Source organism: Crocuta crocuta, unplaced genomic scaffold (assembly GCF_008692635.1).
Source record: "Crocuta crocuta isolate KB4526 unplaced genomic scaffold, BGI_CrCroc_1.0 scaffold129, whole genome shotgun sequence".
NCBI classification, from domain to species: Eukaryota; Metazoa; Chordata; class Mammalia; order Carnivora; family Hyaenidae; genus Crocuta; species Crocuta crocuta.
In genome coordinates, this window is record NW_027551571.1 from 12,220,283 (window position 1) to 12,232,757 (window position 12,475).

Genomic DNA, 12,475 nt, shown 5'->3' on the forward strand with positions numbered 1-12,475 from the left:
GGCGGCGGGGCCTCGGCGTCCTTCCCTCCCGCACAGTGTGCAGCCCGCGTCCGGTCCTAGGCCACCGCGGGCGATGTCCCCCTGGAGTGTGCCTTATTCCGGGTTAACGTTGCGCTCTGAAAGTACACAGGAGCGGTTACCTTAGGGCGTTGTGGTTGTTTACAGCCCGCCCCCGCCCTGGCCTGTTGTAAAGCCGCTCAATAAATATCGGAACTAACGAAGTTTTAAGTTCTTGGCGTAGCTTTCAGGGCTGTTCTCAGCCCCTTAAACCTACCTCTCCTCGACTGCCTTTACTCAGCTCTTCAAGTGATTGTGCTGATCTAGTTAAAGAATCTGTTTACTCCGCAGCCTTCCCTTGTAGATGGGAAAAAGTGGCATTTACCGCTACCCCCACTTCACCCTCAAACAGATCAGTTTCTGGGCTCCAGTAATGAAATTCCTTCCATCGAAGTCCCCTTTTGCTTCTAAAGATTATCAAATGTATATCGTATTACCCGTGTGACCCTTGCCATGGCATAAGGAAAAGTAGGACCTATTCGAACTAGACTAAACTCCTACAACGTCTGGTCTAAGTGGTCCTTGTTGATAAGCAATGGGAAATCGTTGGGAGGTTTTCGCTCAGCTGTCACTTGATGCCCAATATTAGGTAGGGTGTTTTATATTCTTCTGTAGCTTACTCATGCTACCTCTGCCTGTACTTGTCACATTGTTGTAATTCTCTTTTCATCTCTAATCTCAGTTGCCCTCCTAAGGTTTTTAGATGCAGGGCTTTATCTTTCATTATTGTATCTCTAGCATCTAGGGCTCCTGGTACATAGCAGACATTTAATAAATACTTATTGATAACTATAAGTTAAGTCGGGTATATTACGCTTCAAAGTTTAAGCTAAATTCATATGAAAATTGAAGAAAAATTTAAGATCTAGCATTAATTAGTGAAATTATGTAGTAAACCCATACAATCCAGTCTTGTATTTAAATAAACTTAAACCATTTACCTATCTTTATATGAAAACATAGTCTTGTCATGGAAATTGGGAAACTTAAAGTATTTTTTGCTTTATTTTTACAAAGTTTTTTCCTGATGTTTCTGCTTAAAACTTAAATAAAATTGGAAAACTGTTGGCATAACAAAATGTGTATTTTTGCATAAATCTAACCACTGACCTCTTTTTATGTTCTTTAAAATTTGATTCATTAGTGAAATTAGCAAGGTTCTGTGCTTTTCTCACCTCATTCAGTTTTATAATTAACCAATAAAAGCTTATTAGCTCTTAAGGAAGTTTTAGGAGCATAAATTGATTTATGGGCACCATATGGTTACATCAAAGGATTTGTTTTGTTTTAACCTGAAGTGGATTCTTGAGTCCTTTCTTTAAATTAGAAATTCATGTTCTTTCTGTCAAGCAATACTACCTAACATAGAGTGATTTTATTTTGGTACCAGCCTACCTACAATTGGTCATGAGGTTCACAGGATACTGGAATCTTATAGTTCATCTGGTTTCCTACCGCGCATTTTGTAAATGGGTTGGTTAAATATCTTCCAAGGTCATACAGCTTCAGTGTTATATCCAAGACCAAAATCCTAGGTCTCCAATCCCAAGTCTAGTGCTCTTTTGGTAAAATAAATTGAAGCCACTAATACATTATAAAGTTATTTGCTGGGGTTATTCTGACTTTTTTGATTCATATAAATAGTGTATCACATTAATTCTTAGCAATTGTTAATATGTTAAGGAGACTTTATATGTAATATACATCAATAACATGATCAGATTGTCAGTAAGATTACAACATTATAGAATATGGGAGTGGAGACCAAATCCCATACCACAAGTGTTTTTAATTGTACCCTATTAAAAATAAGCAAAGAAAAATAATATGTAGTTTTGAGTGAATTTGATAATTGTGGTATTTAAATTTTACTTAATGCTGAGCTGTTTTCAAGTAACCTCATCAGGTTGATGATGACCTAATCAAAAACCATCTGTTCTCTCTTGGAGTGTAGTTGCACTTGAATATCTTAAAATCTGTTGCATTCTGGGGCGCCTGGGTGGCTTAGTCGGTTAAGCGTCCGACTTTCGCTTAGGTCATGATCTCGCAGTTCGAGGGTTCGAGCCCCTCGTCGGGCTCTGTGCTGACAGCTCAGAGCCTGGAGCCTGTTTCCAATTCTGTGTCTCCCTCTCTCTCTGACCCTCCCCTGCTCACGCTGTCTCTCTCTCTCCCTCTCCTAAAAATAAATAAAACATTAAAAAAAATTTTTTTTTAAAAATCTGTTGCATTCTGTCCCTTTTTGAAACTTTACATGCTTTTACAGTCTTCTCATTGCAATTTAATACTCAGAAGAAGTGCTGGTGCAAAGAAGTAGCAAAGAATGGAAAACAATGGATGATGGGAATAGACATTTTGGATTAACTGTATTCTGGGGTTTTTTTAGATGTTTTATTTATTTTTGAGAGAGAGGTAGAGACAACGTGAGCAGGGGAGGGTCAGAGAGAGAGGGAGACACGGAGTCCAAAGCAGGCTCCAGGCTCTGAGCTAGCTGTCAGCACAGAGCCCGATTCAGGGCTCGAACCCACAAACTGTGAGATCATGACCTGAGCTGTACTCAGATGCTCAACCGACTGAGCCACCCAGGCCCCCCTGGATTAACTATATTCTTAAAACATGTTATGGTGTTGTGTTTCATACAGTACACATTTCACATAATTTTGCCCTTTCAGAACTATTGGGATATTCTTTCTATATTCTGCTTTTATGAGTGATTTTCAAAAAACATGCATTTTAAACTTAACCAATTTAGATCATAGGTCTATGGAAAGTAATCCTAAAAATAGTATTTTAAAATAATGTACTACATATAGAACACTTACGTAATTCTACATTAGTATTTTTTGCATTTTATAACTGGCTATAAGATAGCAACATAAGGAAGTTAATGTGACAAACAGGAAGATGATTTAGATCACTCTGGCTTCTATGAAAACAATTGTGTGGGAGTAGAGGATTGTAAAAAGTAGAAGCAGGAAGGCCAGTTGGGAGACTTACAGTTGTATGCAGGCAAATGTGAGGGGACTATCATTAGAAATGGGGATTTAGGATGTATTTTGGAGGTAGAGGACTTGCTGATGGAGTGGGTGTTGGGGAGACAAAGAGCAGAATCCAGAAGGACTGCCAGGTTTTTGGCCTAAGCAACTGGATATTTGGGAAAGATGAGAAGTAAAACAGTTTTGGGGAGAAATGGAATCAAGAGTAGGATGCATGTTATGCATCCATGTGAAGATAAAGTAGGCAATTAGATGTTCTAGTTAAGAGCTCTGTGGAGATGTCAGATGAAGTGGGGGAAATAACATGAGGGACAGTGAAGAAGAGTTCATTACAGAATCTTCACAGAAGATTTGGCAGTAATGTCTTTTCTGGTATAGTCTGCCTCTAACTGATTTTAAAAACATTCTTCCTGTAATTCTTTCTGCTCACTTTCCAAATCCCATGCCTTCTCCCAACCCTTTTAACATGTTGCTTGACATAGTTCTAATTGATTTTTTTTTTCAGTTAAAAGTAGTCAAGGCTGTGTAAAGCCTTGCAGTAATTCAAGAAGGTCTAATAGAAGTTCATTAATGTAAAGTTACTCAGAGAAAAAAGGTTCGTTGAGGAATGTCTAGAAGCTAGCTCCTATAAAAATGCCCCCTTGATTCCTATCATTCAGAGAAAATGGACAGAAAGACGTATTTCACAATAGCAGTTCTTGCTATTTCACAATTCTTCTTGCTTATGAAAGAGACAGCATTACTACTTTACAGGAGTGTGCTTGGGAAGCACAAGAGAGACCTTTTTCAAATCCATTTCAGTAGATACACAGAAACTAGGTTAAGGTATCAAAGTGGTTTTAAAAGCAGTGAGATAGACTTTAAAATACAGTGACCAAAAAGATTGGCGACAAAAGAGACATTTTTCTGGAAAATACCACAGGACTCAGGAAAAGTGAAGAGAACACTTTAGCTCAGAGATAGTAACTCAAGTTTTGCTTTCCTGGGAACCAGCAGATAATTGTGTTACTCTTTTTCTTTTTGCCTACATTGTGCATAAGAGTTGTGTTTAAATAGGTGTAGTTATAGCTTTGTAGTCTTCACTCACATTTTAATAAAGGAATAACTAAAATAGATGTTCTAGGTAGACATTACAGATATCTGTCCAACTACCAGTACTGGTTGTTCTGCGACATAAATGTGATGGTCATTCTTTAAACCAGATTTGTTCTGACAAAAGAAAATAAAATAGCATGAAGAATTAGGTTTTACGTGTAATAATCATATTAAAATAGTATTTGTGGGCTTAGTTAAAAGCCCTCTCGATCTTGCTTAAGGGATCCAGTCTGTGGAATTTTAATATTTTAGTAGAATTAATTCCAGGCTTACTGTTTTCTAGGCATGACTGCCCTAGTGAATAATACTCCTAGTGAATAAGACTCCTAGTGAATAAGACTCCATTAAAGTCTTTACAAAATGTTCCTAATGTGCTTGAAATACTTAGAGGACTACAGTTTGTGATCAAGAGCCTACCTCATCACTGTCTCTTTTTTTTCTACAACCGTCAGAAGGAATACAGTATGCACTGAAGTCCTTTACAAAAATGTATGTTTATGTGTGCCATCGTAACCAACACTGTACTATATGGCAATCTTTGTTCATTACTATTATATATGTGCAGTCAAATTATGTAATGAAACTTTAGAGATAAGACAAAAAGGAAGGCATTTGTAAGCTGGAATGCCCAGAGGAAAGGATGTACCTTGCCTAAGTCTACATGACTAGCTCCTAGATGATCTGACAGAATATGGAAAACGTGAATCCCTCATCCCTAAAGAAGCCATACTGAAGTCAGATTTGATATCAGGTACCATAAATTTGCAAAACCTTGCTTTTTGACTTGACTCATGAACTCTAGCCATATTTGATCTCATAATATTTAGGCAAGAAGCAAACCATCTAAAGATTTCTAATTTTTTTCCCCCAACCTTTTACAGATAGGACCACATTTTAGAAAAAATTATGTTTATTTTTTGAGAGAGAGACAGAGAGCAAGAGCAAGCTGGGGAGGGACAGAGAAAGAAGGAGAGAAAAATCCCAAGCAGGCTGCATGTTGTCAGCAGTCTACATGGGGCTTGAACTCACGAACTACGGGATCATGACCTGAGCCAAAACCAAAAGTCAGATGCTTACCTGACTGGGCCACCCAGGTGCCCCAAACCACATTTTTTAAAGCTTTTTTTCCCTTAACTTGAAAAGTAATACATACATATGATTATTTAAAAAATTAACACAAAGGAGTATACTTTGAAGAGTAATTCTTCTCCTCATTCCTGAACTATGGTCATCCCTGATATATAACCTATTTTGTACCTGTTTTCATTTTAAAACGTGGATATTGTACATGTAAATATATCCCTTTTTTTTTTTTTTTGCTGCATCATCTCTTCTATTTCAACCTATCATAAATTATTAAAGATATTCCTCTATTGATGGACATTTGGTTCTGCTCATTGTTTCACTATTAAAAATAGTGCTATGGTCTATATCCTTTTATATAAATCTGCACACAGCTAAGAAATATCCTAAATTCCTGGGAGAGCTTTTGCTAATCAGAAGACAGCCTGCATTTAAAATTTTGATGGCTAGAGTCAGGGTCACATTTAAATGAAATATGATCAGTTATAATGTTCCTCCAGAGAAAGAAATTTCATAATTTCCTTCAGTAGCAATTCATTCCAGTGTACAACTTGAATCATAAATGACAGGAAAACAAAACTGTCAACAAAACTTCCCTCTCAAACTTTCTACTTCTGAATTTTATGCATTTTGATGTTTAAAACTTAGAAGTCTTATTTCTTTTCATAATAATGACTTAGAAAATATATATGTCCCCACTCTTTCCAGAATTAGCTACAACTTTGCACATGAACAAAGAGAATGCCACAATGCCACATTCAACCAGTGAGACTTCTTACATGAAATAGACAATATTAACACTGAGGTACCATTCACTACCTAATGCTTTGTGCTTTACATTTAGGTCTGTATGTTCTATGTAAGGTGACATATCAGCAAGTATTTGTGCAGTTCTTCATAAAAAATGAATGCACATAATAATACCTGTGGCACTGGCCATATTCTAAAATTAAGAGAGAAGTTCAGAGAAAGTAATAACACTTTCAGCCTTAATTATTTTTGTAGCCATGTACAATTTGAGAAACTTTGCTTTTTTTAAAAATTTTGAATGGCTTTGCATTGGTTTTGCATTTTACATCGTGATAGCCTTTTGTAATATTTTTTGTATCCTACCTTGTGTTTCTGGAATGAATTAAGGTCATTATTCAAAGGATGATAATCTGGATTATGTTTTAGAGTCAGAATCGTTGCAAGCACTACGTAATACTCCTATCAAATAATAGCAAAATAAGAGAAAAAGAGATACAGGTGTTTAATAAGGAAAAACAACTATAGAAAATACCAAAGCTAGAATACCAGAATTCAGTCCACTTTTGTTTTCAAAATGTCTTGTACACAGAAGAGTTTGACATTAGTTTAATTTGAATAGTGACACTATAGGTGATTTAAAATTNATAATACTCTTATCAAATAATAGCAAAATAAGAGAAAAAGATACAGGTGTTTAATAAGGAAAAACAACTATAGAAAATACCAAAGCTAGAATACCAGAATTCAGTCCACTTTTGTTTTCAAAATGTCTTGTACACAGAAGAGTTTGACATTAGTTTAATTTGAATAGTGACACTATAGGTGATTTAAAATTCTTTGTTCTTTTAAAAGACTTTATTTTTCCATAACGAGCATGTGTGACTTTGCAATCTGAAAAGCCAAAGCTCTTTTTAAAAAGATATTTCATGTCCTTCCAAATCTCCATTTTCTGTCTCCCTGCAATTTTCCATCAGACTTTTTCTGCAATGGCCCCTTAGGATTTTTTTTTCCTCAATTTATTTGTTTGCCTGCTTCCTTGTTTTCCTGTCCTTGTTTTTCCTGATTATGGTAGAGGACTAGTCCTATTCTTGGCTTTAGATATGTAAATCAAGGAGTGAATTCTCAAGAAGACGAATATGATTTCCAACATCCCGGGTACCCATCTCTGCATGTGTTATCTCTTGTTAACAGCTGGAACAAAGCCAATTTTACCATTTTGGGGTTATTTTTCCTTTTATTTTCTGAATTTCATGTAATATTAATCTAACCATGTGAAAATATCATTCTCCACCGCTGCTAAAGAGAACATAGAAAAGAAGAAAGAATGAGGAGGGACAAGACCATTGACATTTGGGTTGCATTAAGTTTAAAATAACTTTATTTTTCAGTACTACAGAGAAACCCATATTTGGTGATGAGTGGATTTTTTTAAAATGTTTATTTTATTTTTTAGAGAGAGAGAGAGACAGAGCATGAGTGGGGGAGGAGCAGAGAAAGAGAGGGAGACACAGCATCCGAAATAGGCTCCAGGCTCCAAGCTGTCAGCACAGAGCCCGATGGAGGCCTCTAGATGAGTGGATTTTTAAGGACAAATGTATTATGGTACAATTTGCAAATAATTTTAATGCATTAGTTACATCAGTATTTTTGTAGCTAGTAGGTCAGTTACACCATTGTTAATATTTCAAACGTTCTTGATTCATTTGGAAAAGCTGACTTAATGAAAGAAATAAGAAATAAATAATAGAATTCTCTATTTATGAATTGTCCTAAACAAACATGTATTGTTTGAATTTCTATTCTGAGCTTCTGTGTCTTTTAACAGTCTTTTGAAGTGTGTTTCAAATAACAGCAGATAATCACCAGAATGGGAGTGAATGACTTGTGGCAAATTTTGGAACCTGTTAAACAACACATCCACTTGCATAATCTTTGTGGGAAAACCATTGCAGTTGATCTGAGTCTCTGGGTATGTGAAGCACAGACAGTCAAAAAAATGATTGGAACAGTCATGAAGCCCCACCTCAGGTAGAGTAAATTTCTTAGGCTATCAATGTATGATTGTATCAGTAGGTGACGTCTTGGTTTTGTTTCTGCTTTGTTTCTGTTGTTGTTGCTTTATGTTTTGAGATTTTAAATATTTAGTATAAATATAAATATGTTAACATGTCCATCCCTGCAATCACTGAATCAATGACTCCAAATTTGTACTTCTTACCCTTTGAGCTCCAGATTCACAGACCTAGCTGCCTACCTAACATAGCCACTAGAATGCTTTGGCGACTAGAAGCCAGAGAATTGGGAGCCATTCTCTCTGTCTGAGCCCTCCTTACATCCGGTCTATCAGAAAGTCTTGGCAGCTCTACTTCCAGAATATACCATGTGTTCATAAACTTCTGTTGATGTCCAGAGGCACTACCGCACTGTTTGCCACCATCCTCTCATCTGTACTGAAATGACCTCCTCATGAGTTTTCCTCCCTCAGCTCCTGGCCTCCTCCTAGCACTTAGAACAATCATGTCTCTCTTGCTTAAAAACATTCAGTGCTTTCTCAGTTCACTTAAAGTAAAATATTAATAAATAAAATGTTATTGCATGTAACTTTTTTGATACGAGTCTGATGTTCTTACCATTATGTCGTACCACTAATGTTGACTTTTGCTACCAATATATGGTGATTAATGTATTATTAATTTTTATATTTAAGGAACTTATTTTTTCGTATCTCTCATTTAACGCTAATGGATGTAAAACTGGTGTTCGTTATGGAAGGGGAACCCCCAAAGCTGAAAGCTGATGTCATAAGCAGAAGGAATCAGATTCGGTATGGGCCTTCTGGAAAAACATGGTCTCAGAAAACGGGGAGATCACATTTTAAATCAGTCTTAAAAGAGGTGAGCATTTAGATATGATTCAATAATTGTGATATGAACTAGAGAGTACATTTTACTCTGATAAAGATTGTTATATAATCATCTTTAATACTCACTAAGCTTATTGTAAATAGAAGGCCAGTGTGTACAGAGAAGTTTATATTCTGTAGTGAAACGGACCCAAGTTCAAGCCCTGACTCTGGCATATAGAAATTCTGAGATTTTGAGCAAGATTTTTCAATTATATATGCCTCATTTCCTACCCTATGCAATGGGGATAGTAACACTTTACAGGGATGGGGTAAAAATTAGAAAAAATAAAAATATATTTATAGCAACCACTGCATAGTAGGAAGTTGATACATGTTACCTCTTGAGACCTCTTTAGCACTTAAAGAATTCCCAGAATAGAGATCTAATTAATTCCTACTTCACTCATTTAGAATTAATGATAGTTCATATATAGAATATATATTTAAGACTTTGTAATTTTTGAAAGTATTGTTATATTTTAATATATATAACACTTATAAAATGTATATTTTTATAGAAGTTAAGAAATGGAGGTTATCTATAATAAAAAATATGTAATAAAAAATAGAAAGATATTATTTTGCCTCTCTTCAAATGTATATATTTTTTTAAAATTTGCCTTCAGTAGTGCACAAGTGATTTTTATCTTAGACTTTTTTTTCATGTTTATTTTTGTGAGAGAGAGAGCATGAGCAGGGGAGGAGCAGAGAGAGAGGGAGACACAGAATCTGAAGCAGGCTCCAGGCTCTGAGCTGTCAGCACAGAGCCCAATGCAGGGCTCAAACCCACAAACTATGAGATCATGACCTGAGCCAAAGTCAGACACTTAACCAACTGAGCCACCCAGGTGCCCCATCTTGGACTTATAACATATACCCTTATTTCCCTGTTGCCACATTCTGTCCAAATCCATCACTTGTAATGGTTATACAACATGTATGAAATACTATAAAAGGCTATGAAATCATTGCATCATTGCATGTATGGTTTGCTTTTCAGTTCTTCTCTATTACATGTGAACTTATGATGAAGATTTTTTGTATACATAGCTTTTTCTTGGGATTTGGGATTTTAACATAAATTACCTAAGGTGGGATAAATAGATAGACCAAAGTTTAGGAATGATTTTATAGCTCTCGCCGGTCACTTTTCACCAGCACAGATACAAGATAAGCAGTTTTGATACACCCAAAGAATATCAGGTGGTAGGAGGTTTATCTCTGTATTATTTAGTACACAAAAACAAAGATAGTTCTTTATTTATATAGTATGTACATACAATACATATTTATATAAATTGGTCTTTTTTGTTTTTTTGGTAAGATTTTATTTTATTACTTTAAATGTTTATTTAGGTTTTTTTTTAATGTTTTATTTATTTCTAGGAGAGAGAGAGAGTGACAGCACAAGCAGGGCAGGGTCAGAGAGAGAGGGAGTGACAGACTGAAACAGGCTCCAGGCTCTGAGCTGGCAGTCAGCACAGAGCCCGACGCGGGGCTCGAACCCACGAACCGCGAGATCATGACCTAAGCGAAAGTCGGACGGTTAACCGACTAAGCCACCCAGGCGCCCCTTAAATGTTTATTTAGTTTTGAGAGTGCAGAAGGTGGAGAGGCAGGAGAGGGAGACAGAGATCCCAAGTGGGCTCCCGCTGAGAGCAGCTAGTTTTCAGGACGGGCCACCTAGTTCTCCTGAGTATGGATTACTTTTTAATTGACATTAAAATTTGTTAAGTTTTCATTACAGAAAACTTTAATCAACACAAAAGTAATCTTTTTTTTTTTTAATTTTTATGTTTTATTTATTTCTAGGAGAGAGAGAGACAGCGTGAGCAGGGGAGGGTCAGAGAGAGAGGGAGTCACAGACTGAAACAGGCTCCAGNGTAATCTTAAACAATTATCAATCTTAAGTATCAACTCTTGTTTTATCTGTGTTCCCACTCGCTCCCTTCTCCCATGTTATTCTGGAGCAAATCCCAGACGTAATATTGCTTCAGTCTCTATATTTTAATATCTTTGTCTAAGAGATAAGGACTCTTATAAATAAATAAAAACATAACCACAATAGAAGTGCCTGGGTGGCTCAGTCAGTTAAGCATCTGACTTGGGCTCAGGTCATGATCTTGCAGTCTGTAAGTCTGAGCCCCGTGTCAAGCTCTGTGCTGACAGCTCAGAGCCTGGAGCCTGCTTCAGATTCTGTGCCTCCTTCTTTCTTTGCCCTTCTCCCGCTCACACTCTGTCTCTCTCACGGTCATAAATGAATAAATGTTAAAAAAAAAGTTTTTAAGTGTAACCACAATACATTTCTTATTATCACACCTAAGTTTAGCAATCATTCTGTAATGCCATTAAGCATTCAGTATTCAAATTTCCAATTGTCTCTTAAATACCATAATTTGTTGTTTTTTTTCTTTTTTTTTTTAAATTTTAATGTTTTATTTATTTCTAGGAGAGAGAGAGAGACAGCGTGAGCAGGGGAGGGTCAGAGAGAGGGAGTCACAGACTGAAACAGGCTCCAGGCTCTGAGCTGGATTGTAAAGCACCTAAATAGTTAATATATTTGTGATATAGAAAATCACACTGAAAAAAAGCAGTAGAAATGGTCTTAGATTTCTTGCTCCTACGTTTTTCTTCTCAGTGCCTTGATATGCTGGAATGCTTAGGAATTCCCTGGGTCCAAGCCGCTGGGGAAGCAGAGGCCATGTGTGCTTTTCTCAATGCCAATGGTTATGTGGATGGCTGCCTCACCAACGATGGGGATGCTTTCCTATACGGAGCCCAGACTGTTTATAGGAATTTCACTATGAATACCAAGGTACCTTTGTTTCTTTCTCTATGTCAGCATTTGTAATACAAAGTACATTTTTATTTTTTTATTATTATTATTTTTTTTACAAAGTACCTTTTTAAAGGGGATTGTTAAATGATGAAATGAAACGATATGTGTAAAATGCTTACTATATTATACCTAGCACATAGGCATTGCTAAATGAAATGTTTACTATTATTACAAATATCATTGATGCATAGTTCGTTTTCTTTGAAATATGGATTTCTCTCTTAAGGGATTGATTTGTTTTACGTAGTTTAATTCTAAATCAGTATCAATAATACATTATAAAAGTGCATATGAAATATTTTGCTTTGACCCCAAATTTCCATTTTTAGTAGTTTATCTTCAACAACACCTCCAAATATGCAGGAAGAGATGTACAAGGATGTTAACTGCAACATTGTTAGTAATTACAGAAATGTGGCAGGCAACCCAAATGCCCTTTTCTAGGGAATGGTTGCATACAGCCATGGTTCTCAGTTATAGAGGTACTGCCAAGGGAGATTTTGGTTGTAACTTTTCAAGGTTGGGCAAGACAGTAGACATTTGGTAGACTGGAGCTCAGAAAGCTAAAAACCTCTTGCCAGACAATTCTGTTACCTCTCTGAAAATGTTAATTGTGTGCCCACTGAGAAGCATTGCCTCAGAGTCCATTATAATGTAAAAGCAAGCAGTCATTAAAAATATGTTAAAGATATATAAGTGGGAAAAAAAAAGATACAAAATAGTACTTTCATATAATTCTATGTTCGCTTAAAA

At 36.2% G+C, this 12,475-nt stretch overlaps 1 protein-coding gene across 2 annotated transcripts in view; it reads left to right on the forward strand.

The window, feature by feature from the left end:
* The window catches only part of GEN1 (GEN1 structure-specific endonuclease), a 31,242-nt gene that overhangs the window by 975 nt on the left and 17,792 nt on the right, over positions 1-12,475 (forward strand). Inside the window, exons 2-4 of one of the 2 annotated variants that reach the window (XM_077751032.1) lie at positions 7,804-8,006; positions 8,686-8,872; positions 11,522-11,698. In XM_077751032.1, coding sequence (XP_077607158.1) covers positions 7,846-8,006; positions 8,686-8,872; positions 11,522-11,698 — 525 coding nt within the window. In that variant the 5' untranslated portion in view covers positions 7,804-7,845. The remainder of the gene's footprint in view (positions 1-7,803; positions 8,007-8,685; positions 8,873-11,521; positions 11,699-12,475) is intronic. The other variant, XM_077751033.1, reaches the window with a different exon arrangement.